Raw genomic sequence first — 26,357 nt, forward strand, 5'->3', positions numbered from 1 at the left:
CGCGGCAGCGCCGGCCTCCCGGCGGCTCATCCCGGGGGATAAACCCGGTCGCGGTGCGGGACCGGGGTGCTCCTCCAGCTCTTGGCTGTTGCCAGACGCCTGGTGCGAGCGAGCGAGCTCCTCTCTGCGCCAGGCAAGCAGGATCGCTTGTCTCCCTTCCTCTCGGGGGAGGATGGAGAATAAAGGATGACTTGAAGTTATCTCCTGAGCTTTGTGGTGCCTGGTGTTGTTCCAGGTCCAGCCCGATCTCTGTGTCAGTTTGACTAAGCCTGTGCGGGTGTGAGCTCCTCTTCCCCTCAGCATTGGAGGCACGGAGGGGTGCTGGTACCCTGCACCCAGCTGTTGGTCTCCAGGATCTTAAAGGTGTTTTCCACCCTAAATGATTCTCTGAGTCCGTGCTCAGGTCTCCTCCCCATCCCCTGTGTGGCTGGGCCTGGAGGCAATGCCCTCCTTTACCTAATCCCTGTTTACCTCATGTGAGTCCTCTGTTACCCACAGAAACTTTGGGTAGAATGTTATTTTTTTACAACTTCTTCCTATTAACTAGAATTATAATCTAAACTATAAATTCCTGCAGCCAACATCCTCTGAAAGGACGTTGGTAAATCTGAAAACCAGTTCTGCTAAACCTAAGAACAGTTTTTACTTATTGGTATCTATTTTAAGTTAAATCTTTAATTCCTTCTTTTAATGCTAAGGTTACAGTACATGACTGTATGTAGTGGTTTTTTTTTCCCCTATTTTTAGTCTTTTTTTTAAATCTTTAGGAAGGATTTCTGCTAGGAGAGGTGAGACAGGAGGAGACCTTTAGCATCAGTGATTCACAGATCAGCAACACAGAATTTCTACAAGTGATTGGTAAGTAGCAGAACTTTGAGAAGTTCTTGAAGAAGCAACTTGAAGTGTTTCACTTCTCAGTACAGCAATTCAGTAAGAATTTATTGTGACATCAACATGAGACCTTCCAGTCTTTCAGGATCAGGTTTGCTGCCATGTTTGTGTGTTCCTGGTTGAGATGTGAGGAGAGGAAACGGTCCTTTGCTACTGATGGGGCTTTTATGCATCTCCTTTTGTGGAGAAAAGGTTATTCTTTGAAGGCATTTATCTGCATTTCATGATGGAGAAATTATTTGGCTTTTGGTCTTGCAGGGAGTTTCCTCCTTGATGATGTTGCCTAAATACAAACACGTGCTCACACTAAAATAATTGTTTGATTTACTGATACTGAAAGGGGGCAGATTTCCAGGAGAGAGTTTGGGTGTGTGGCTGGGAGCTGATGACATCCTAAACTGTCACAGCAAGATTGGACAAGGAATATTTGTCAATTTATTGATCAGCAGAGGGAGTGTACAGCTGATCTTGTTCTGGAGGGGGAAAGAAGATCTGAGATTTTGCTGTTGTGTTGGTTCTTGAAATAGACATTTTTCTACTTGAGCAAGAAGCTGTTGCATGGTTTTGGCTCTGGGGTTTATAGAAAATAAGAAACCTCTAGAAGAAAATGCCTTTTTGAATCCAGAAGGTGAAGTACTTTCCTCTTCTGGTCACTCCTAAGGAAACAAGGATGATAAATTGACTGTGTGAAGTATCAGTGACAGTTAAATAAGTGAGTTAAATTACAGAAACAAAGACTCAGGATTTTGTGTGTGTCCATAACCACTATCACAGTATTGCATGAGGAGAGGCAGCTGGCAGCAGTGTCTGTTCAGCCCAAACCAGACATTCCTGGTGGTGGCTGGTCTGGGGGGCTGCTGCTGCTGTCACACAGTGAAGCCACCACCTGCAGCCTCAGCATGGCTTCATAAACCAGGTGTTAAACATTTCACACAACCCCTTGGTCACCTTCTTTACTGTTATTTTCTGAAAAGAGAAATAACCCACCCCTGGAGGTCCTCTGGATTATTTTTTTTTTTCAATTAGCAAATTTTTTCCTTCATATTTATTCCTCAGTATGAGGTGCTGAGGTTCCAGCTCACCCCTTGAAGGGAGAGTGACAGTTTGGGGCACTGCTGTCACAGATGAGTTCTAACCTTCTGAGGTGGCTGCTGCCTCAAAGTTCAGTGCTGGTGTTTGAGCATGTGTGTATTTAGAGTATATATACCATATATTTATATAAAATAACTCAATGTGTGAAACCTAAATTGAGAATGATGAGAAATTTAGAATGAACTTCACTATAACAATGATAAATTTAGGATGAATGCTTCATGTGTTCTAAGCAACAGACTTATTGCTTCCTGTTTTTCAAAAGCAATATAAAATGTGAGAGTCTTGTATAGATTCTCAGCTGTTGTAGTCAATATATTTGCTGGAAGGAGCTGGTTTAAGCTGGAGTAGTTCCCCTCGTAGCTCTGTGTAGTGGATCATCACACATTCCTCTGTGCCAGCATGGAAATGTGGAACTGCTGCACCTGAAAACAACCCCAAACAGAGGGAGGCAGTAATTCCAACAGCAGCTCCACGAGGAGCTCCTGCTGCTGGCAACAGGGGTGCTGTGGGGGTCTGGGGCCTTGTTTTGCTCGTGCCCAAATGTGCTGAGGAGCTGAAGTGTGGAGTCTGTTGTTCTGGGAGCTGCAGCGTGGCTCTGACTCTGCTGAGGCTGCAGCCAGTGACACCCTGGGGGGGAGGAGTCTGGACAGAGTTGTTGCTACACACCCCAGCTGGGCTCTGGTACAGGAGCTTGACAGGTTCTGTGGCTACAGAAGTGCTGCTCAGGCTGAGTGAATAGTTTCAGACAGAAGTTATGTCATCAAGGTGTAATAATATGAATAAAAGATGAGCTGGGTTTGGTAGCATGTCAGAGGAGAGGAGAGAGCTTTGAAGAAGAACTAAACACCACAAAAAACTAAGTCATGCTTAGAGAGACAATGTGGGTTGGAATTTTGCTCTCTTCTTGCTCTTCTCTGAGATTACTGACATCTGACCCCCTTTACTGTTGAAATAAGCATCTTAGCATTTACTGAGACATCTTAAAGGGAAAAAAAAATTACTGCTGAGGCTGTTTAATAATTCATATAACATAATTATCAATTGCAGCTGCTTAAATTATGTTTAACCTCTCTTCTCCCCATAGATTCTGTTTGGCTTTCTTTTTGAAATACTCCAGTGTGTCACATTTCAGTGATTCCCCCACCCCATCCCTTTGTTTTTTCCTTCCTTATTGTTACAGTATTTTCCTCTGCAGAAGATGAGAAGGTAGTTTTCCAGCTATGGTGCTGTGTCATCAAGTGTTGTTGAGACATTAAGGGCAGCATGTGATCTGACAGGAATGTTTATTTGCTCAGCAGCTCTGATGTGGGAAGTCCTTTCTCTTTACCTTCAGCAGTTGGACATATCTCTCTTTTTTTGTTTGTTTGTTGTTGCAGAAATCCATAACCATGAGCCTTGTTCCAAACTCTTTAGGTAAGCATTTTCTGTTGTCTTCCTGGGTTGGCTGCAGAATATAAAGATGGGTAGCTCCTGAAATAAATTAGCATTTCAAATGTACTTCTCCTGGTTTGCATTGTTTGCTCATCTGATATTCCAGAAGTGACATGTAAATGGCACAGAAATGTGTGAGCTCACACTTTTAGTAGCACTTACCCTGGGTTAGAAAGGTGCCAGGGTGACTAGTACAGGCTCAGTTCTCTGTCTCTCTGAATTTCCACCTCACATAGCTCATGGAGGTAGGATAGCAAGCTGTCAGACCAAGTCCTATCACTCCCATAATTAGGATGAATGTCTAATTATGGTAGTCTTAGGTTAGCTCTGCTTGGGCCTGGTGGGTCCCAGGACACCTCCTGTGCTCTAACCTCAGTAACTTGCTGGGTGAACAAGTTGTTTGGTAGTTGGTTGTACTGACTTGCACCAACTAATTCTGAAACTTGCAGCTTGCTAGCTGTTTTTACCTTCTGATCTCCTGTGCTCCAGAACTTAAATTAAATATAGGTCTAATCAAGTCTATTTAGCAGCTTCCATTCATTCACAGGTAGCTTTTCTCTGCAGTCTTCACTCCTTGTACAGTGATGGCTCCTAAATTGCTGTCTAGAAATTCTTTTTAGAAAGAATTCCCAGTTAATCTGCTCTTGTCTTTATTTAGAGATTTCCAGCTAATTAAGAAGACAGTTCCTTAGATGTTATGACTGACATTGGTGACACTGGAGAGAAAAGCTGCAGCCTATCATTTGCTCTCTGATAATTACAGAGAGGATGCTCTTAACCCAGTGATTTCAATGCTGGAGACTCCACACACCCAGGTGGTATCTCAGTGTCTAGGAGGCTCCTTCTGGTTCCTGGTGGTGCTTTGTGCAGCACCTATCAAACCTTTGCTTTCCATTTGCTGCTTCTCCTAGTCAAGAAATGAGTTGTTGGTGAGGAGCTGATGGAGGAAAGGGCAGAAGTCTGTGTTCTGCTGCATGCTTTGAGAAAACTGAGGGATTTATTTGCTTGAGAGCACAGGGGGAGAACCCTTGACAGCAGCAGAAGAGCCTGCTGTTGGTTCCTCAGTTCCACTCGTTGTAGCAGATGCTGATTTTGGGGGGGTTCTACCTTGTTTTGAGGTAACTGTAGCCAGGCTGAGGCAGCTGCTTGCTCTGGAGAGCTGTGAGCTGGCACTGCTCCTGTTGAGTGTAGCAGGTTGGTTCCAGGGCTTTTACCAGCACGTGGTAGCTGAATAAGAAGCAAAGATTTTAAAAGGCCTGGTTTATCTCTGTGCAGTTTTCAAACTGAGGCATTTTGTCCCATCCTAGGTGCCCATTCCATAAAAAACCCTGATCTTATAAAGCACAGAAAGAACTGTGCTTTATGAGATCACTCCTTATATATCCACTCCTTATAAGAATGTATAAATATTGTGATCATGAGCTGAAAACATTAAATTGAGATACTACATAGTATTTGCATAGTAATTAGTTGTAGTCTTTATATTCACATCTTGAAACAAATTTTGTTTCCACCCTTATTATTATATTAAGTACTGAGCTCAGGATTTTCTGTTGGTTTTTTTTTTACTCCCCCCAACAAGAGTTGAGATCACAGACCTTTAAACCAGAGTGTTTTCCTGCACTGCTTTAGCTGTTAGTGATAGCAACTCTTCAAAGAAACTTAAGGGCTTGGCAGGTAAGTCCAGGAGGAATCTATTTTCAAATGTTTTTCCTTTTATCATAAAGTGTGATCTGCTTGAATTTACAAGCCTGTCTTTGTAGACAGACTCATAAATCTTCAATCTCAATCTGTCATGTCCTCAGAATCACACTGTGCCAGGGTTTGAGCCTCTGTTCAGAGCCATATGGAAGGACTGTGATACTTTGGATTCTTGTTGACCTCAATCTAACTGTTTTGGCTCTGAGGGTCCAGTCATGTGAGTCTCATTGCAGGGCTGGAGCTCAAGACATTGATTTGTAGCTGCATGTCAATGGCCCTGCTTTCCTTTCTTCTTTGGCAGGTAGGCCTCTTATTATCAGAGCAGGGTTTTACAGAACGCTGGTCAAAATAAAATCCCACAGTCCATTTATTTACATCCTGCCAGGGAAACACACTGGGTAAAACTACTGTGTGCAGGGAAACTATTTCACAAGGGCTAATTACAGGCATCTTGTATTTCATTACGAGGGGTTGAAAAGTGGTTTTGCACCAGTTAGTCTGAGACATCTAATTGAAATGCTCTGAACCTTCCCCCTGGGAGCCACTGCCTCTGTTAGCTGTGCAAACCTGGGCTCTCTGTGGCACCCAAGGTGGACACCCTCAGTAGGTGGTGGGAACACTGCTAAAGGTAAAACTCCAGAAGCTGCTTTGTAAGGTACTGAATGCCATCTGTTTGAAGAATGCTCAAAGTAGAAGTTATTTACTCCTCAAAGTAAAAGTTATTTACTCCAAGTATGAAGCATGTGTGTAAATTCTGTGCCTCCCTCTCTCTCTTCCTTTCTTCTTCAAGCTTTTATGACTATGCAGGCAAGGTTAACGAGGAGAGTTTGGACAGGATCCTTAAAGACCGAAGAAAAGTAAGTTTTCTGTGTTCTTCTCCTGTCCTAATCATTAAATAATTGGAAACAGCACTTTGGGGAAACAAACAAAGGAAGTTCACCAGAAGAAATATCTTCCTTCACAAATCTGCTGGTTTGTTTTGACTCAAAGCCTGTACTGTGCAGAAGTTGCTGGATTTGTGGTGCTTTGGGTAAACTGGGGGCAATGTCTAAATTCCCTGAGGAAAAGGATTTAAGGTTATGTTTCCAAAAAAAAATGTAGGGCTGGTATGAACCCACAGAAATTTGTGTAGCATAGTGATGGTGTGCTCTGGTGCTGGAGCTGACAGCAGTGTCACTGATCTGAAAATCTGTTTGAAGAATTTGGTTAAAGGAGTTGTAACAATCTGGCCTTGTCATTGCAATTTTTACACTGTCAGTTGTTAACTGGAACAAATTCTATCAGTCCTGGCAGATGTTGTCAAAGCTTCACATCACACGTGGTTAGTAGCACAACTGCTGGGAAGAAAATGAAATTTTGGTGGTTATTTGGAGAAGAGTCAAACCTTTTTTTCAATGTTTTATCTCACTCCATGCTTGCAGTGTGCTAATTCCCAGATCATGGGTTCAGAAGCTCTTGGGAGCTGGCACGTGGAAGAGCAGAGCTGAAGGGGTGGCTCCTTTGGTGGTGAGGTGACTCCACAGTCAGGCTGCTCTGGCAGGAGGAGGAGTGAGTGACCTGCATGGTCCAGGTCCTGCCAGTGCTGGGCCTTGTTAGACCTGGCAGGAATATCCCCAGTACCTGCCTTTGGCTCCTGAGATCTGGGTAGTGCCAGAGCTAGTGCAGAGGAGGGGTGGCTAAAAGTAGAACTTTTTTATTTATAGAACTTTATTTATTTGGCAAAGCAGCAGCAAACTGGGGTCACTGCAGCTGCTTGTAGAGCTGCCAGTGGTTTTTCCCTAGGAGCAGAGCTCACTGTCAAGGTGTGACCTGTTGGGTTTTGGGGACTTCTGTCCCCTACAGGTGACTCAAGTAGCTTTTGCTGCTCTGGGCTGAGTAAGGATGCCCACTTGATCATCATGACCTGAAATGTGTGATGACAGTTGCTCAGTTGCTGGTTGAATTTGGAGTCCTGACTTGTGGTTCTCTACAGGTGACTCAAGTAGCTTTTGCTACTCTGGGCTGAGTAAGGATGCCCACTGTGTGACTTGATCATCATGACATGAAGTGTGTGATGACAGTTGCTCAGTTGCTGATTGAATTTGGAGTCCTGACTTGTGGTTCACCTTACTTACCTCAACTGTGGACTTCTGCTTCCAGATGAGCCTGAAGTTGAGGAGGGATTGTTAGGGGAGCAAATCCTAAATGTTCAATTTCTGCCACACTGAGCATTATAATGGCTTTTTTAATAATTTTTTTTGCAGCAGATGCTCTCAGAATGACCTCCCCTGTCTATACTAACATGCTGATGCTTTCTGTCTGTATTTACACATACAGGATGTATAACTTTATGCTGATGATGAGTTTCCAGTCTCAGGTCCTGAATTCTGTAACCCCCTAACTCTACTCAAGAACACTACAGAGCACATTAAGTTTCCTTTCTGGAGACAGCAAAAAAAAACCAAAATTTAAAAATGCTTATCTCCCACTAGTTTTCAGCTGAATTTTATTTTGCTAGGGCCTGCCTTGCAGGGAGCCTCTGACAAGATGCATCCTCTGTGGTGAGGAAGCAGGAAAAAATGGAGAGATTAAAGCTTGCAAGTGTCATGTGGCTAAAGCACCACAGATTTAATGACATTAACTATCATAGTGCTAGGAAAGAAAGAGTCTGGGAACCATGACAGTCTTGTATTCTCTTTTGTTAGCAAATAACCACATTTTATTGCATTCAAAGTGTACAGATTTACTATAAAAAGTTAAGAACACTGCTTCTGTTTTTTGTTAGTTTGTTTTTTTTTTTTTAATTTAACACAAAAGTCATTTTTTAACATGTCAAATCTGCTTTACTCCACTGGATATATCCATGCAGTCTTCATGCATCAGTACATGATATTGCCTGTTCCTGGGACCCTTCCTGAATCACATTGTTCAGGATGGGCCCTTTCTCATTCATCTCTTAAATTAAATGTTTGTTTGTATGAAGTAAAAGAGTTCAATCCATGGTAATATTCAAAGTAATCATGGAATTAGAATGGGTGTTATCTGATGTCCATACAACTCCTTCACAATTCAATACCCAATGAGATAATTTTATCATGGCACACAGCAGATTAGTCTCATGTGTTTCACAAACAGACATGAATTTGGAAGATATTTTTGTGAAGCATCTTACAGATCAGTACAAGGGACTAGGCAATGGAAATATTTAGGCTACAGAAAACCCACATCTGCTGTGTTTGAAAACAGCTCCAGTCTGATAATTTGAAGATGCTCCAAGGTTTGTTGCTGAAATGAAGCAATTGGAGTGTACTGGGAGTGGAATCTTGGATGTCACTGAGGAGTTTGTAGCTTGATAAGGTTGATCAGTTGTGTTGGAACAGTATGTCACTTGTTCTGGTTATTTCAGAGGTGCAAGCCTCTAGTGATTCAGTCCAGCTTTGTTCTAATAAAGCTATTGGCTCATTCACACACTAGTTTCAGCAACTTTATTATCAGAAGATTAATCTGTATCTTTCAATTAATACTTCAGGTTTTTTTATCTGATGTGCTTTGATTGCAGAACGTTATTGGCTGGTACAGATTTAGGAGAAACACTCAGCAGCAAATGTCCTACAGAGAGCACATCATTCATAAACAGCTGACACACATCCTTGGAGTGCCTGATCTTGTCTTCCTTCTCTTCAGCTTCATTTCCACTGCAAATAACTCAACCCATGCTCTAGAATACGTCCTGTTTAGACCAAACCGAAGGTGAGCAGTCTCTGGGGTTGAACCACTCCTCATCTTTCATTCTGCTGCTTCTTGCTGTTCTTTAAACCAAGTCATTTCCAAATTTTAGTTTTGGGGTGAGCAAAAGTTCTTTTCAGTCTTTAAATCTTCAGAGAACAACAACAAAATATCTTAGGAGGAAGATGTCAGTACCATGTTTCTTGTAATAGACCTGAATGTGGCTTCACCCTTGCTGTATCTGTGGTAGTTTGAAGGCATAATTAAAAGGTACTAAGAGGTACAGAGGTAGGTCCACCTCAAGGGAGTTTTTGATCATGTGTTTAGTTTGAATGTAACTGCTAACATTTAGCAGCTTCTATAATAATCCTAACACAGAAGCTTTAAAATTAGATGAGTTGTGATCATCAGAGAGATGGGATAACATCAAGGCTGTTGTAATTAATCTTTTGAATATGAACTAAGAAGTCTTTCTAAACTTTCTCTACAGGTATAATCAAAGGGTGTCACTCACTATTCCTAATCTAGGCAACACTAGTCAACAGGAATACAAAGTGTCTTCAGTGCCAAATACTTCTCAGAATTATGCCAAAGTCATTAAGGAACATGGGTAAGGATTTTTCCTTTGCAAATGAAGTGCAGTCATCAAGCTCTGCATTCTGTGCTCTCCAAATACTGCAGCTATGCATTTCAAGCAGGAAGAAAACTCATTCTGGAGGAGAGTAGTCAGTTCCTAGAGTGGTTTTTTCCCTGCTTAGAATTGAATCTTTAGGTGCTTTGGGCCTTCTGCCTGTAAGTTCCTTACTTGATTTCCACCTCAAGGAGTTGTGTGTGCAGACTTTGACTCAGAGGTGTTGAAGTCTGGTTGTTTTTCTTAAGTAATTTCAATTAAATGCTGTTAAATACAAAGTAGCTCTTCTGACTGTTAACAGTGAAATTATACAGATTTAAAGATTCCAGCACACTTTTAATCTCATTCAAATGGGACTTTTTTGCACCAGAAGGAATTTCGGTATTGAACATGCTGCTGTCCAAATTTTGGTTCTTGAGAGTATTGTACATTATTATCAATATAAAATAAAATACATTTTTAGCAATGTAGTGACTAGTTAACAGAATTCACCAACAGCATGAGCTGGAAACTTGTGTGGTCTTTACTAACTAATGATTTCTGCTTTTCTTTGTTTGCTTTAGTACTGATTTTTTTGACAAAGACGGCGTGATGAAGGATATCAGGGCTATCTATCAGGTTTATAATGCACTTCAGGAAAAAGTACAGGTAATTTCCTTCACTTAATGTTGCTCAGCATCTTTTGTTTGTCCTTTGGTTAAAGCAGGAGGGGAGGAGATGGAGATTTTTCAAGCTCATAAACAATTTATCATGAACGATAAGAAAATAAGTCTGTCTTTAATAATTTAAAGTGTCTGTTTAATGTGTGCATTTGCAGTGGGGGCTGGAAAAGTGATTGATACAAATATCACCAATTCTTTCTCTTTTGCAAGTAAGAATGATTTAACACTGGAGTGATTTCTGGGAGACGTTAGCTATTTTTAAGGGGATGGGTTGAAGAAAAGCCTTGCTGAAGGCTGTGGGGATTTGCACAGGTTTAGAGGCTTGCCTGCCTGCATTTAAAAATGACTCCTGGCTCTTGATATGTAGCATGCAGCAAATTGCTCCATCTGTTAGTTAAAACTTGTGAATGTTTTGTGTAGAGCAGGAGTAGATCCTGCTCCAAATGTGCCAAAGCATCTAAAAGTGCCTTGAGTGTCAAATCTACTGAGTGTGAGCTTGTCAATTCACAGCTTCTCCTGGGTGAAGAGCAGCAGAGCTGTGCTGCCTCAGGAGCACATGCATCTGCTCATTGTGCTGGAGTCACAGCTTGTTTCCAGGCTTCCCCTTACATCTGCCCTGGGGGGATCTGTGTCTCTGCTCCAGCTTAGCTTTGCTGGCTGGCACCTGAAGCAGAAAACAAGGCAGGAATCTCCATCCATGCCCTGACCCTGCTTGTGCAGGAGAGCTGCTCTTTCTCAGTGGGAGCTGCTGCTTTCTAACCTGCTTTGGAAGGTGGATAACTCATATCAGAAAGCAGACAGCATTCATGCCAGCTGCAGGAGACATGAAAATTTATTTCAGAAGTCTATCCCATTAGCTAATGGTATTATTCTGCAATGCTGTTTTTGCCAAGAGCACGTGGATGCTTTCATGCTCTTGCTGTGGTTTGATTTAGTCTCTGGAAAAATGGAAAATGTAACATCATCAGGGAGTTGTCTTCCTACCTGGTAAAACTCTGTATTTTGCCCTGTAAATCACACTGCTGTACACTCCTTATGGAGCTTAAAGGTAACATAGGTGTTGGCTAACTTGAGGAACATTGATCTATAAAGTGACTGTTCCACAGAGAATGTTACAGGACTGGAAATAAGATTTTTGGTAAAGCAGCTGAGCCATGTGTTTGTGTTATTCATCAATTAGTTGGGAGGTGAAGGTTTAAATTGTATAAACTTCAAAAAAATAGATATAGAACTGAAAGCATGGTTAGTGTTTTTCACCTCTGGAGGTAAGATCACTAATAGGAGCCTTTTGGCAAAGAAACAGCTAACAGCCAGTGACTTACTGTGTAAGATTCATCAGTGCTTTTAGTGTACTTTTCAAAACTGATCATGTTTAATGATAATGACAAATGCTTAACCTCTGAAAAAATAAACAATACCCAGTATAACATGTTTAGATTCAAAAAGTAATCAATATTATCCAGAACTGGTTTTAAACTTAGATCCTCTATAAAAATTTCACATTCATTTCCTAAGCAGTATAGGGAAACCTTGTTGGGAAATCCATGAGAGTTGTTTATTTGCTAGAGATACCAGGTAGGAGATCAGCTTGGGACAGTTGGCTCAAGTTTTATACCCAGGTTTGAATCTGGTTTAGGACAAAAAGCAGGCACCTTTATGCTACATTTTTAGATCATGTTACTGTATTACCCTTACTGTGCTAACAACATTGTATTTAAAAAAAAAAAAGCCAAATCTCTTCCACCAAGTAGGAGGAACTAACTTAGGACTTGATTACAAATCTTCCTATTATTTGGAAATAACAATAAATTTTTCTGTCATGCAGCAGTTGGGAATTGGCAACAGTCAGTAAAGAAAACAATCTTCAGATGACTAGTTTGCTCTGATGTAGTTAACTGCTGCTCTTAGTTTTGTGCTTTTAATGGTTTCTTGTCTACTAGTAGCTCTATTAATGTTGTCATGAAAGTCTTTCATGTATTTTTGCAAAGCCTTTGCATATCCTCTGTTTTTCCCCTAGGCAGTGTGTCTAGATGTAGAAAAAAGTGAACGTGTTGTTGAATCTTTTCAAGCTGATGTGAACAAGTTAAAAAGGCAAATTGCACAAAAGAAGAGTGAAAAAGAACAAGAAATAAGTAAGTTGCCTCTTAATTATTTTTTGTTTCAGAAGCAGATGCTGGAAGGACAAAACATTTTGTGGGATTATATGTGGAGTTGTATTCCTGATGGCTCAGTAGGAAAAGAAAATCCCATTGGGAAGGGTGTATGATGGATTTGCATTGAATGATACCTGAACTGTGAAAGTTTACTGCAGATATTCCTGGAGGAGTCATCCAGTGTTAGCAAGCTTAAAACACAGGAGAGAGCCAAAGTGGAAGAGAAAGAAGAAAGTTCTGGAAGTGACACAGGAAAAGATTGGTTGCAGGAAAGGAAAAGTGGAGCAAAGCCAGGACTGGAAAGAGCAAATCTAAACACTGGAGAGGTCCCTTTTGAAAAATAACATAGGAACAGGGTACTGTGTTTACAGGCCAGGAGCTTTCAATGGTTTATTTGGGTTTTTTTTTAAATCTTGATTCTCTTTTCCACTTCCCTCTCCCTAAATACAAGGCCAACACCAATTAATTAAGAATTCAGTTACGTTACTAGACACCAGCCAAATTGGGGGAAGGAAAGTGAGTGCTCAAGTGATGAATATTGATGTAGATCATCTGAAGTGTTGGCTAGGTGTTTTTTGACCTTGTGTAGGTCTTGGAAGATGTGTCAGTTATTTTCCCACTGATTTAAGAGGAGACCTGTATTTGTGTCCTGTCCCACTCAATAGTTACTGAACCCTGCTTCAGTCAGCATTTTTTGCATTATTTGCTGACACAGTGGTGAGCATGATTTAGCATTGAAATACCACTTTTCAGAGTTGAACTGTACGTTCCCAAATGTCCCTTTGGAAGTCATTCCTGTCTGCAGGAGTGCTTGCTAGAAAGTGGAAGAAACTATTTGAACAGTTGGGGGAATATTGTTAGAATTTGCCTTCCTCTTTCAAGCACCATATCATCACCAATATGAATTTAAATCTGTATTAGTTTTAATTCCCTGAAGCTGCTGAAGTATTATCCCTCTTGCAGTGTGTTGAGGGGATTCATGTGGGGGGAAGTTGGATTGAGTAATTCTTTGATTTACTGGAAGCAATACAAGGATCCAGTCTTCTCTTTCCAACAAAGCTCTGAATGCAGAAATTATGCTTTGCTGTATTTTGAGGACCTGTATTAGTATCAAGTTGATTTGGTTTAAATTTCCACAGTGCAAATAAAGTCCAGGTTTTTATTAGGGTTAGCTGTGCATTCTGTATCAATAGTACACATTTTCCTTCTATGGATTTAGGACTGGTAGGGAAAAAAAAAGATAGGTGTATGTTCATCTTTTCTTGACTGCTCCATAATTTTTCTGAACCAGTGAGATCTATTCTGTGAGCCAAGTTGGCTAGGGTCCACACTAGCCCTCCTTCCTAAAAACCAAATGTGGCTTCAGGAGGCTTTTGCTCAGCAGTAGATGGGTTTTGTGAGGAGCCTGGACCTTTCCAAGGAGATACTGCTGATCTAATTTAACTTGTGAGTGTGAGGGAGTAGGAACAGGGAATAGGCAAATGGGAAGTAATATTTAAAAACAATAATTCATAAGCAAATTACATATTTCAGTAAACAGTGCCTCTTTTTTCCATATTTTGAAATAAGTGAATAACCAAATTTTAGAATTTTAGCTACAAGATGATTTTTATTCTCTGTGTATCTTGTTGCCTAAAGTTGTGTCTGAGGCTACAAGGGGGCTTAACACCCTAAAATTTGCAGTAGCCTCCTGTGCTGCTGGGGCTGGCTATCTTTATTTTCTTCAGGCAGCAAATTACTGTTATCACATGAGCATTTTAGAGCAAAGTTTGATTTGTCACCCCAGGTTCTTCCTCCTCTGAACCTCAAAGATAAGATGAAGAGCCACAGACCATTTTAAAGATGCAAGTGGCACAAGTCTCTGCTGGTTCCTGCTTGGCTGAAGATGAAACACCCAGGGAGCTGCTACTAGACAAGCTAGTGAGGAGGAGGGATGGGTATTTAGTGTGGCTGGAGCTGATCCCAGCCCATATGGCAAAAGATGGGGGAGGAGGAGGAAGAGCAGTCGGTGCTAGCCTCTAGGTACTACCAGTGAGATGCAAATGCTGGCCTGAAAATTTATGCCAGAGCAGATAATCATGTGAGAGGGCTGAAACAAGAAAACCCACAGCTTGTATCTCTGCAATATTTTTAGATGTGAGCAGCTAGCTACTGAAGCTGGCCTTCTGTTCTCTCAATTTCTCAATAGCAAGAGAATTTCCTTGGGTTTAGTGAGTTAAATGTTCCAGCTGATCATCTCTGAGCTGGAGCAAGAGGGAGCATTTGATAGGAATTCCTGTGGTAGCGTGGTGAGAAAGCCAAAAATCTGTAAGAATAACAAGCTAACAGGTTATGATTTCAAAACTCCAGCTTAAAAACCATTTGAGACTTTATTTGCTAGATCACTGAAATAATTTCATCCAGGAGGTAGCGTGTTCTGAGGCGTAGTGAGTGCCAGAGAATCTCCCACTGCACTTCTCATCTTGTGGACCAAAACTGGAGTGCTGTTACGTGGCCACTTGAGGGAATATTGCCCTTTTCATTAATGAAGTCATTGATTTGATTAAAGGAACCCTCCAGCCTTGATGTTTGCATTTTCCAGAAGTACAGTGTTCCTGCAAGTGGAGCTGGTACCACTTTGTCACCTGGCTGCAAGGCAGCTTTAGATATCCTGGTGGCAGTTCTGATGGGTGTTTATTTGGAGCTTAGTACCAGTTTGAAACCAGCTGAAAATTTAAATCTCTCCCAGTGCTTAACAAACCTTCCTGCAAGGAAGTTTTTCCTCATGTCTCATGTATACTATTCTACCTTAAGCTGCCTTCTGCTTACCAGTCTCTTATGTACCTTTGAAGACAAACTATTTCCTCACCCTTCTCTAATTATCCCAGTTACTGTTCTGTTAGGTCACACTATCTAGACCTCTGAGTCCTTTCCTTTTGTAGAATTTCTCCATTTTTTCCCCCTATTTCTTTAACTGTGGTCTTCAAAATTAGATCTCATATTTCAGTTGTATTCTTAACCATTACAGAACATGCTGAAGTCATACCTGTTTCTCAATAGCTGCTTGCACTTAATGCATGTTGATATTCATAATTTACTTAAGTTTAGATTTAATATTAGGAAAAATATCTTCCCCAAAAGGGTTGTCAAGCCCTGGGGACAGTGGTGGAGTCCTCATCCCTGGAGGGGTTTTGAAGCTGTGAGATGTGGTGCTGAGGGACACGGGGCAGTGGTGACCTGGCAGTGCTGGGGTAATGATTGGACTCAATAATCTTAAAAACCTTTTCCAACTTAAAATGATCCTCTGACTCTAAATCACCAGTGAATCAGTTTCATTCCTGCAGAAGGATTTAACTGTTCCTCCTTTTGCAGTTTGTGCAGCTCATTATTCCTCTGCATGTCTTCCTTAAGCTGTTTTCCAAATCATCTCATTTGAGATCCCTTTCAAATTCCCTTTCCAATACCCTCTTACACTTGCAGCTATTACTAGCACAGTGCCATCTGTAATTTTAATAAGCATGTGCTGATTAAGTTCCATCATTCAGGTTGTTAATGTGAGGGTAGTTCCGGAGCAGAGCTGTGGGAGCTTCCTCTTGATGTGTCTTTAACCACTGTAATTGTTCTTCAGCCAGTTCTTCAGCTATGCTTTTTTAATCCTCATGGTGCTTGTGTTGCTGCCTGTTTGTTAGGAAACATGGAGATGCTGTGAAATCCTTAAAGGCAAGCCAGATCTTCTAGTCTTGCTTTGATTGTTAAAACCACATGGAATGGAAAGAGACCCTGTCCTTGGCAGACAAATCTATTTATACCAAATGTACAATTTCTTAAATAAAAGGCAAAAGAGAAGTGATGGTTTTACCCATTGTGTACAGCTTTGTGTAGGGAGCAGGTTCTGCTAATGGTCTCTGATTTTCCACATCCAGCACACAACATCCCTCACCAGTGTGAGAGCCCTGATTGTGGATCTCTCTGCTAGGGCCATAGAAACACGAGTTCTAAAGATGGTTCTTGCTCAGCTAGCTGTTTAGCAATCTGAGTGTCAGACACCACATGAGTACAGATGTTTTGGCCAGCAGAGGTGAGCATGGTACACGGTGGTCTCAGCAGCTCTCAGACATTTAGGGCCATGAAGATGATCAGGAGGTGGGAACACATCTCCTATGAGGCCAGGTTGAGAGCTGGGGTTGTTCTTCAGCTTGGAGAAGAGGAGGCTCTGGGGAGACCTTACTACAGCACACTTCAGTGCTTAAAGTGATGAGTTTCATGGGTGCACTGCTGAATTTAGGGAAGTTATACTTTGTGAGACTCCAAGAGCAGGATGTGGTGATGAGATTTGACATGACTGGTTAGGGGTGGTGTCTTACATAGTCACCAGTTTGGAAATCAGGATTGCTGAGGATGAGTAGAGGAGGCTGAGAAGCAGATCCAGTGCTGGAGTGTGGAAGCAATACCAGGGATGAGCATTTCATGGTAACAACCAGAAAGAAGGGCGAGGGAAGGGCTGAGTCTGGGGGATGTCAAGCAGGTGGCAGAGTCAGCATTAAGCACACTGATGTTCTTTGCTTTTGTAGGAATGCAGCAAGCAATTTTAAGCAGGCAAATGCCAACAGAAAACTTGGAGCCTCTGTTTGTGCCACGAATGTCCTACAGTGGCTTTGCTGTGGAAGGCTGCACGCTTGAAGATCCAGACGTCTCCGACCCACCCCCTCCCTATTCCGACTTCAATGCAAGCAGCCAAGAAAGAACTGTCAGCCTCCTGGAAAGCAACGTGTTCATGCCTCGCCCTCAAGCAGTGGGCTCTTCCAGCTACGTTTCCACAAACACAGGATTGAAATATTCTGGGAATGGGGCATCCCTTCCCTCTTCCCAAAGAGCAGTCGGTGACCACGCGGATGAATCGGAAGACAGCGATTACGAGAATTTGCTGGAACCCACAGAGTCCTCTGACAGTGAATACTCCCAGACAAGGGATTCAGGACCCTCAGCACATCCTGACGGCCATTCCAGGAACACTCAAACTTCTCAGATTTGACAGGGTGAAAAAAAAAAACCAGAAAAATCCACCTGAGACTGTTTTTTTTCCTGTTACAGAGAGATTTTTGGGGATTTTACCTGGAGGAAATGAACTACACAGGATGACTGTGCACACGAAATGTAGAAGACTTGCACTAGAGGGTTTAATTCACCTTGTGATACATTTTGCAAGTTTTATAATGGAATCATTAGGATAATCAAGTCGTACTAATACCGTTGAGGTTCATGGATGTGCTGGTAAATTTAGGCAAAAGGAAATTTCTAGAGATCTTGTAGCTTTTGTTGCCGTATTTTCTTTAAGACAATAAATCGGGACGTAGTAACTAAGCACAGTTAGTCTACCAATAATGTTCTCAAATCAAAACTTACCTCTTGCACTATCATGCCTTGAATTTTAATTATTTTTTTTTTTTGGAAAGGGAATAAATCTATCAGCAGCCTTCAAAACAGCTTTCTGTGGTGAGCCAAACTGGCCTTTGCAAGCAAAGAAATGTTGGTAATTCTGGCACAGACGTGGTCTCCCTTCTTGTGTGGGCATGCTCCTTTCATAGAGGAGGAAGGGGTTGGTTTCAACTTTTATTTTTTACTAGCAGAATGTGTGTAACACTTAAAATGATGGTTGCCTTTTTTTCTGTAAAGGGGGGAGGGGGGGGTGGGATGGGCTGGTAAATCATCCAAATGAATGTCATAAATATAATTATTCTGGTTTCGCTGGGTTTACAATGACTTTATGCCACACTAGCCTCATTTACTGTCTCATTTGTTATTTTAGCATAAATACAAAGTGCACATACAGGAGTAAGTGACTGACAGAAGTAGTAAATTCCATCATGATTGGACTTTAGAGTCTGCAAATTAGAAACATCAGAGACTGCTTCGTGCATTTTATTTGCATCTGAATATTGGATTTACGCTTCTAGATGAGTGATTTTATGTAATAAATAGGGGATGGGGTAGGAGAAAATTGTTTGGGGAGTCCCCTGGGTTTATTACCTCTTTTCCTCTGCGTGGAACTTGTAAATGATTAAGTTGAATTACAGCTCTTGTCAGAAAACTGCCGTTTGGGATAAATGAAGTGTGGTATATTTGGAGAATTTCATGTTTGGATGCACTTATTTTTATTTAAATACTGCTTGTATGCTAACATTGCCCAAAATATGTGAAATCGTGCCACTGAGGAGTTTGTATTATTGGACTTTATCCCTGATCTGTAAATGAGAAAATACCCATTTTAAGATGAGGTTCTCTTGAGCTTTGAGGTGTGAATAACCACTTCTCTGGCTCACACCCCGAAGAACAAAGCAGTTGCTGAAAATTTTAAATATACCTGATTTCCAAAAGACTAAAATTTTGATCTGTGTTGTCTGTGTAGGCAAAAGTCTGTTCAGCAGCCTCTCCATGTACTAAATGAAGCAAAATGACTTGGGGAAAAACCAGGACGTCGAAATCGCCGCTCTTCTGTCGAGTGTTTCCACCTCTAAACATCAAGTGGGCTGTTTTAACCATTTCCCATTCTTTTCATTAGCCTTCACTTGACTCGTTTGGTCTTCCAGTGTCCCAAGAGAGAACCTGCTCTGCTGTCCCCTCTGCCTGGCTGCAGGTGGGGGGGTTAAAATCAGAATTGAGAGGATTGACAACGGCCGTTCTGGTTTTCATTCCGCACAGAAAGCTGCCAAATGGACCCTCCTGACAGAGCAGTTCAAGGTGACAACAAAACCCTGATTTAATTCTGTCACTTACAGGTTAATAGCAGGTTCTGTGTCAGCAAAGTAACTTGCCAGAACACAGAAATGAGGCTCAAAGTGAGGATTTGTTCAAGGGGGAGAGGAGAGCACTGTACCCTGTGCTGTACATACTTGCCACACCTTTTACAGTTATATTGGTACAAAAATCCTGGAGTTCTGGAAGATGTTAATCACAAAAAAATGTCTCACCTTCTGCTTGGTTTGACATACAACATGTAGGTGATGGGGGGAGGGATGAGTGGGTAACCATGTCCTCCAGCCAGTGCTAGCTGCAGGTACTTCCCCTTGCTGTAACTGCTTGCTCATAAGAAAAAAATGTGTTTTAATTTATTTTTTACAAAAGGCAGAGAACATTCTGGTAAAATGCATGTGGACAGACTTTGCTGTTTTCATTACAGCCCTGTTAAAATAACAGTGTTGGGCTGAAGGCAATAGGGAGCAGCTTTCACCCTCAGGAAAACCAGAGCTTCCCACCCCTGAAGTACCAGCTTTCCACATCTGGCTCCTGGAGAGGTCCTTGTGGTGGTTCTCAGGAGCCCAAAACCCAGCAGCAAGGACCTGTAGCAACAACTCACAGGTAGGCAGCATCGAAGACAAGGTACTAAAAACTGGGTTCTATGCCTTTTACTTCAAAACTCTGTTGTTTCTCTGGTACAGTGAAGTATTTTCCAGTTTATTGTTGTGAGGAACCTAGAATTGCTGTTTCCTCTATTTCCAAATTGTCTTTTTTTTCCCCTCCTTGATTGTTTGTAGCTAGAGCAGGAACATACCATATGGAAAGTCTCAATAAGCCACAACTAGCACATATGCTTATAAAAGAAAGCATCACCAAATGCTTCTGAAATGAGCTGGGATTGACACTGGGGGAGTCTCCAAGTCCTCTGTTGGCTTTTGGGATGGCACGTGTTGGCAGAAAGAAATGGTGGCATCTGGAATTTGGGCTTCTCCCTCACAATGCAGGTTTTGAGTTCTTGTCTAGCATCTCCTGACTACTCAGGGATGTTTTGCTGGCTCTGACCCGAGTTGAAATGTCAAGGGGAGGCTGTTACTGTTTTATGTACCAGCAAAATAAGCAAATTTATTTTGTAAGCATAATGTTTTATATTATAAGGAAGCAAAGAGTGATCAGATTTTCTGGTAAGTGGAAAGATGCTTCAGACCATACTAAGGTAACTGGTATCAGATCAGCACCCTTCATACTCTGTGGGTTTAGCTCCTTTTATTTAAACTTAATACCTTTGATGATAGCAGGAGACAGCATTTAAAGATACCAGTATCACTTCAGGTCAAATTGACAGCAGCATCTTCTGTCATATCCATCAGTCCCTGCTTATAACTCCTGTGGGAGGGAAATCCTCTAGGAACAGAGGGTGCATGGTCATGGAGTTTTTGTTTGCAGATGAACATGTCTGCAGGGCCAGGAGGTGCTTTTCTCACTGCTCCTGTGGTCATCTTAGGTGAGAGGGTCTGCCCCTGAGCTTGGTCAGTGCTTGTTGGTCTCCTTGGTTTGTAAATCTGCTTTCTCCAGTGCTGCAGACACCTGCAAGGGTTGTTTGAAGCCCTTTCATAACAGATGTGCTTTGCTTGGTTCTTCCATGGCTGCCTGTGAGCAGCCTGTAGATCAGCTTGGGGTTATTCAGCCTGGAGCAAAGGAGGCTCAGGGGAGACCTTTCTTTACAGCTCCCTGCAAGAAGGTTGGAGTCAGGTGGGAGTCGGTGTTCTCCCAAGAAACAAGGGACAGGACAAGAGGAAATGGCCTCAAGTTGCATCAGGGGAGGTTTAGGTTGGATATCTGGAACAATTTCTTCCCCAAAAGGGTTGTCCAGGGCTGTGCCAGGCTGCCCAGGGCAGTGGTGGAGTCCCCACCCCTGGGGGGATTGAAAAGCCATGGAGATGTGGGGTGAGGGACATGGGTTAGCACTGCCAGGTCATCACTGGGTTAATGGTTGGACTCGATGTTCTAAAAGGTCACTTCCAATTAAAACAATTCTATGATTAGGTCGTCAACCTCCTGGAGAGAATTTCAGGTTCAGCTTCCCAGGGCAAGTCCTGCAGATGAAGATGGATGTTACAGCAGGTCAGCTGAATCAAGAGTTACCTTCATGAGAAGAACCTTCCCCTGGCTTGCTCTTGGTGTATAAAATGATGGCAGTTTGCCATACACATTTCTGTCATGCTCACACTTCTGTGCATCTCCAGGTGCCTTTATTCTGCTCACTCCTGTACCTTCTAGATTTAGGAAGAAAGCAGAAGCTTAATTAGAGTTTCGTTAGGAAATCACTTAAATCCTTGGACACTTGTCTTAAGGCTGGTGATCTGAGGTGACAGTGGACAAAGACCTTTGTTTCCTACCTAGGTCTGGAACAACCTAAGGGTGGTTGTCACACCTTCATGCCAGGATCAGCTGCTGATCTTGACATGTGAGGCATATTGTATATAGATGCCTTGCTAAATTTGCAGGCTCCTTCACTGCTCTCATTCTTCCATGGTTGGTTTCAGATGAAATAACTTTTGGGGCTTTTTTTTAGAACTAAACTTCTACACTTCACCATACCTCTGATGTTAATTTTTCCTTGATTACATCCAAAGGCTCTGAATCCTTCTGAAGGCAGATTGCTTTCCTGGAATGGTCAGGAGCACTTACCAATCCCCTTGGAGAGCAGAAGACCCTCAAGGCAGATGAGCAGTTGGTGGGGGTAACATGCTGCTCGGGCACGCTGCCCAAGGGGGCAAATCCTGCACTCCACGGGCTGGCAGAGCAGAGAGGAGAGGCTCAGGAGCTCCACTTACAGCAGCTCCAGCTGCTTCAGCCTCTGTAAAGCGTGCAGGAGGATCTGGCCAGGCTGGGTCAGGGGGGTGAGCTTCAACAAGGCCAAGGGATGGGTCCTGCACTTGCATCACAAGCCCCTGTGATGTGCCAGGCTGGGGGAAGAATGGCTGGAAAGTGCCCAGTGGAAGAGGCCCTGGGGGTGTTGGTTGACAGCCAGCTGAAGGTGAGCCAGCATGTGCCCAGGTGCCCAAAAAGGCCACCAGCATCCTGGCTTGTGTCAGCACTAGTGTGGCCAGCAGGACTGGGGCAGGGGTTGTCCCCTGCACTCAGCACTGGGGAGAACACCCCTCGAATCCTGGGGTCAGTTTTGGGCCACTCACTACAAGAAGGACCTTGAGGGGCTGGAGTGTGTCCAGAGAAGGGCAATGAAGCTGGGGAAGGGTCTAGAGCCCAAGTGTGGGGAGGAGCAGCTGAGGGAGCTGGGGGTGCTGAGCCTGGAGCAAAGGAGGCTCAGGGGAGACCTTCTGGCTCTGCACAGCTCCTGACAGGAGCCTGGAGCCAGGGGGGGGGTCAGGCTTCCAAGGAGCAAATGAAAGGACAAGAGTCAACAGTCTCAAGTTGCACCAGGGGAGGTTTAGGTTGGATATCAGGAACAATTTCTTCCCCAAAAGGGTTGTCCAGGGCTGTGCCAGGCTGCCCAGGGCAGTGGTGGAGTCCCCACCCCTGGAGGGGTTTCCAAGCTGTGGAGATGTGGTGCTGAGGGACATGGGTTGGTGGGGACCTGGCAGTGCTGGGGTAACTGTCAGACTTGATCTTAAAGGTCTTTGCTATTCTAAATAATTCAGTGATTCAGAGGTCAGCCTTCTTGTTTGGGGAGAATTTCAGATTCAGTTTCCCAGGGCAAGTCCTGCAAATGAAGATGGGTATTAAAGCAGGTCAGCCAAGTCCAGTAAGAGTTCTTCATGGAAGAAGGGACTCATAATCACATCAGCATCTCTTGGCACCTAATAGCAGACCCAGGTGGGTCAGGATTAAATCCTGTAGCAGGTTGTGTGCCAGTGGAAATCTAGGAAGGTTGATTTTTCCTCTTTCTGACATTTAAACAAGATACTAACTTGCAGCTCGCTGTCTTTTCCCTGGCACTGTCCAGTGAGAAGAAAACACCTGGCTGCCTTTCTAGGCTCCTTGGGGAAAGGATGCCCTGCAGAAGGAGCTCTAGGCCACCAAGGCTGGGAAAGCTGCTGCTCCTGTGACACTCTCAGGTCCCTGCAGGGTTCTGCATTACCTGCAGCTCCTGTGGCTCCGTGGTGTGCAGGGTCTGCTGGCACCAGGGCTCTTGCTGTTCAGTTGTGCCTAAAGGGGACAGTTGGTCATTTCCCTTGGGCAGAGCTGTGTGCCGTGTAGTTCTTCCCTCTGGCTTTGTTGGAGAAGTTGTTAGGAAGGAAAAAATGTGAAAATCCACTAAAGGGGACAGTTGGTCGTTTTCCTTGGGCAGAGCTGTGTGCTGTGTATTTCTTCCCTCTGGCTTTGTTGGAAGAGGTGTTAGGAAGGAAAAAATGTGAAAATCCCCAAGAGACAAGTCAGTCATAGAATCAACATCAAGGTATTTTGAAACTCTTCCATTATGAGCTTTTTTTTTTCACTTTTACTAGAGTTATTTTCCTGCTCAGTATTTTAATTTGGGCAAATCTTTGGGAAAAAAAAAACAACTAAGGAAAAATAGTACTGCTGAGGGGTTTCCCTTCACAAGGCTTATTTCCACTGTGGGGATTGTTCCAACAGATTTTTTGTGCCAGTTTGTGATTTCTAACACATTTTCAGGAGCGAGAGGCTGCTGTAGCTGCCATCCTGGAGCTGTGAGCAGAGATCACTGGTGGTCTCGAGTACTAATAAGGAATAGCTAATTTTAGCCATAAACTGAGCCTTCTTAAGTAACATGCTTTCACAGAAGAATCGTTGGAAAAGTTCATTAAACAGGATTTTACCCCTCGGATGCTGTGACTGTAACTTCCTAGCCTGAGCAGCAGGAGTGCCTGGTTGAAAGGCAGCTCTGAAGGCACTGCTTGCTCTTCAGATGGTTGTTGTCTTCAGCAATTCTGTAGAGAGGTCCAAATTTCCTCCTCCAGCATGTGGGAAGTCACTGTGGGGTTGTCTGAACCCCTCATACTCAATGAGAAGCACAAACACTTTCTTAGGGAAAATAGACATTTATCTCTTAAGCAATTGCTTCCTAAATCTGTTTGGTATTAGCTATGATTTGGTTTGGGGGTTTTAGGGCTTTTATTTCATTAAAATCCATACAAATGGATGGTGAAAGCATTGAGAGTGGTGATGCTGGTGTTGGACTTGCCCCCAGGGAGTTGTGGTATGACTCTTCTCAGACTCTGCCACCAGGGAAGGGCACACCCAGCACCCTCCACCTGAGACCCCTCAGGGTATGAAGCTGGGTAACTTCCCAAGCACAGCCTTGTCTGGGTGCTGGCCATGAACTGGGAGACAATTATCTGTTGTGGATTTGTCCTCTCTGAGCACGATTTCCTCACTGACCATGGGATGGTGGCAGGTCAGTTATTACTGTCTGCATCCTCAGATGCTCTGTAGCCTCTCGACTGAAAGGCAAGATTCCTGCACAGAACATGAAGCTATTCAGCTTTGACTATCTTCAGATGGAAGGCTTCCAGCCTAAATGTATTTCCCTAAGCACACTGTGGATTAAGCAAGCAGTGGATAATTTGGGGATCTTTCCTCACCTACCAGGGAGATCTTGTCTAGAGCAGGCTGGAAGGCTGGATGAGGAAATAATTTGTTTTTAAACTGTCAGGCTGCCAAAGTGCAAAGGTGAGATTGTGCAGGTATGGAGGAGGAAGGATTCTGGTTGCTCAGAGCACCAGTTGGACCCAAGAAGTTCCCAGGAGCTGGTGAAGGTAGAGAGGGGATAACTTGTATACACTGATTTGCTGAACACTGTTAAGGTTCTCCTGTGATCCTCGTTTGGAAATGTAGCAGAAGTGTGAAGAGTCACTCAGGAACCGTGTGGGAGTTGGGACAAGACATCCCAATCTTGGGGACACCTCAGAGAAGAAGAGATTTAAAATGAGATTCCAAACCCCAGATGCTTATTGAACACCCAGAAAGGGGAGTGTGAGCAGGACCATGACCCCCCCACACACACCCCAATTTCAACCAGCAGTAAGCTGACAGGATAAGCTTTTATTTGGGGCCAGATTTCAGCTGGCAATCAAACCTCTCAGCCCTTAGTGTCTCTAAGCCCTTGCAGGTCTGGACCCTTCATCTGCTGGCTGTCGCACCAGCAAAATGCTACAGGGCTTTGGGGTGCAGAAGGGTGAATGCTTCGCTGACTTTGAGGTTACTAAAGCAGCTGGCACTTGCTAATATTAACTCTTAAGCTAGTGATGTGGAATTTAATACAGCCTGAGCACTGGAAGAACTCAGAACTTTCTACAGGTACTGATGTGCCTCAGCCGTGGAGCTGAAGGTGGGAGTCTTGCTTCCCAAGAAGCTAACTGAATGCTGGGGGAGTCCTCCCATGGTCTCTCCTCCCAGTTTATCTCTTGCACCGTACTTCCTAATGCACTGGGGACATTTCCAACATCCCCTTTCTGCCTGAGGGTCCCAAACACTGTGTAAGCAGTCACCAAAAGTTTTGATGTCCACCCGTGGTGGAGAAGCTGTGTTACAGCCCCAGTGCAGGAGGTGGTGATGAACCTGCCTGGACCTCTCATTTAGGTCAGATCTACAATTGTTGCCTGAATTGAAGCATTTTTCTGTCTTTCTTTATAACACTAGGACTTTGTTTCATAAACTCTGCTGTGCAGGTCACCCATTTTCATCTAATATTGGAAATACTTGATTGCACATTGCATCCAGGATGGATCTCAGATGCTCTCAGAAAGCAGGAGAAATGCAGTACCCCTGCTGCCAAGGACAGATGGGTGGTACAAGTTGCCCAGGGAAGCCACCAGGAGCTATTTTAACAAAGACCACAGTAGAGAAGACACCACAGTGTAGAAGACAGTTGCACCAATATGGGAACTCTCCTGAATGCCAACAGGATTCTCAGACTTCAGAGAGGATGGGGACTACTCCAGCCCTCTTCAGCAAGGAAGACCTCTGGCTCTATTAATCCTGGGTCCTGCCTCAATTTTCAAAATCTCTGAACAGAAAATGAGATAGTCTGACCAGAAGGACTGGGGGGGTTAGCTCCAGTGGGCTGCCCACCTCCTGGACCTGCACAGCCCCTGCATCCTCATCCCACTCTACCAGCACTTCTCCAACAGGATGAGGGATGTGCTGGTTATCCTTAGAAATGCCTAATCCAGGTGGGATTAAGGCTGTTCTGTTAGCAGCAGGTTTGTTGTCTCCTGCTCCTGGTCAGTCCCTTGGCTGCTCGCTGGAGGTGGCTGATGAGGAGAGTGACTCTCACTCTGCATGGTGCTCATTGTCCAAATCCAGGTGAGTTGTTGGCTTTGGTTGGTTTAAAAGACCTTAACCCAGCGAGACCTTCCACGGTGCTCTCCCCAGGAGGTAAAAATGGGCACG

General features: G+C 43.4%; 1 protein-coding gene across 1 annotated transcript; it reads left to right on the top strand.

Annotated features, from left to right (window-relative positions):
- Positions 1-767: 767 nt before the first annotated feature.
- On the top strand, positions 768-17,781 carry FAM175B (family with sequence similarity 175, member B; the record flags this gene model as incomplete). Its single annotated transcript, XM_008936456.1, has 8 exons — positions 768-858; positions 3,363-3,399; positions 5,909-5,975; positions 8,657-8,847; positions 9,314-9,433; positions 10,018-10,102; positions 12,134-12,248; positions 16,820-17,781. Coding segments are annotated over 8 exons (1,167 nt in total), but the record flags the coding sequence as incomplete, so codon positions are not given.
- Positions 17,782-26,357: the final 8,576 nt, after the last annotated feature.

The sequence above is a fragment of the Merops nubicus genome, unplaced genomic scaffold (genome assembly GCF_000691845.1).
Source record: "Merops nubicus isolate BGI_N331 unplaced genomic scaffold, ASM69184v1 scaffold2783, whole genome shotgun sequence".
NCBI lineage: Eukaryota > Metazoa > Chordata > Aves > Coraciiformes > Meropidae > Merops > Merops nubicus.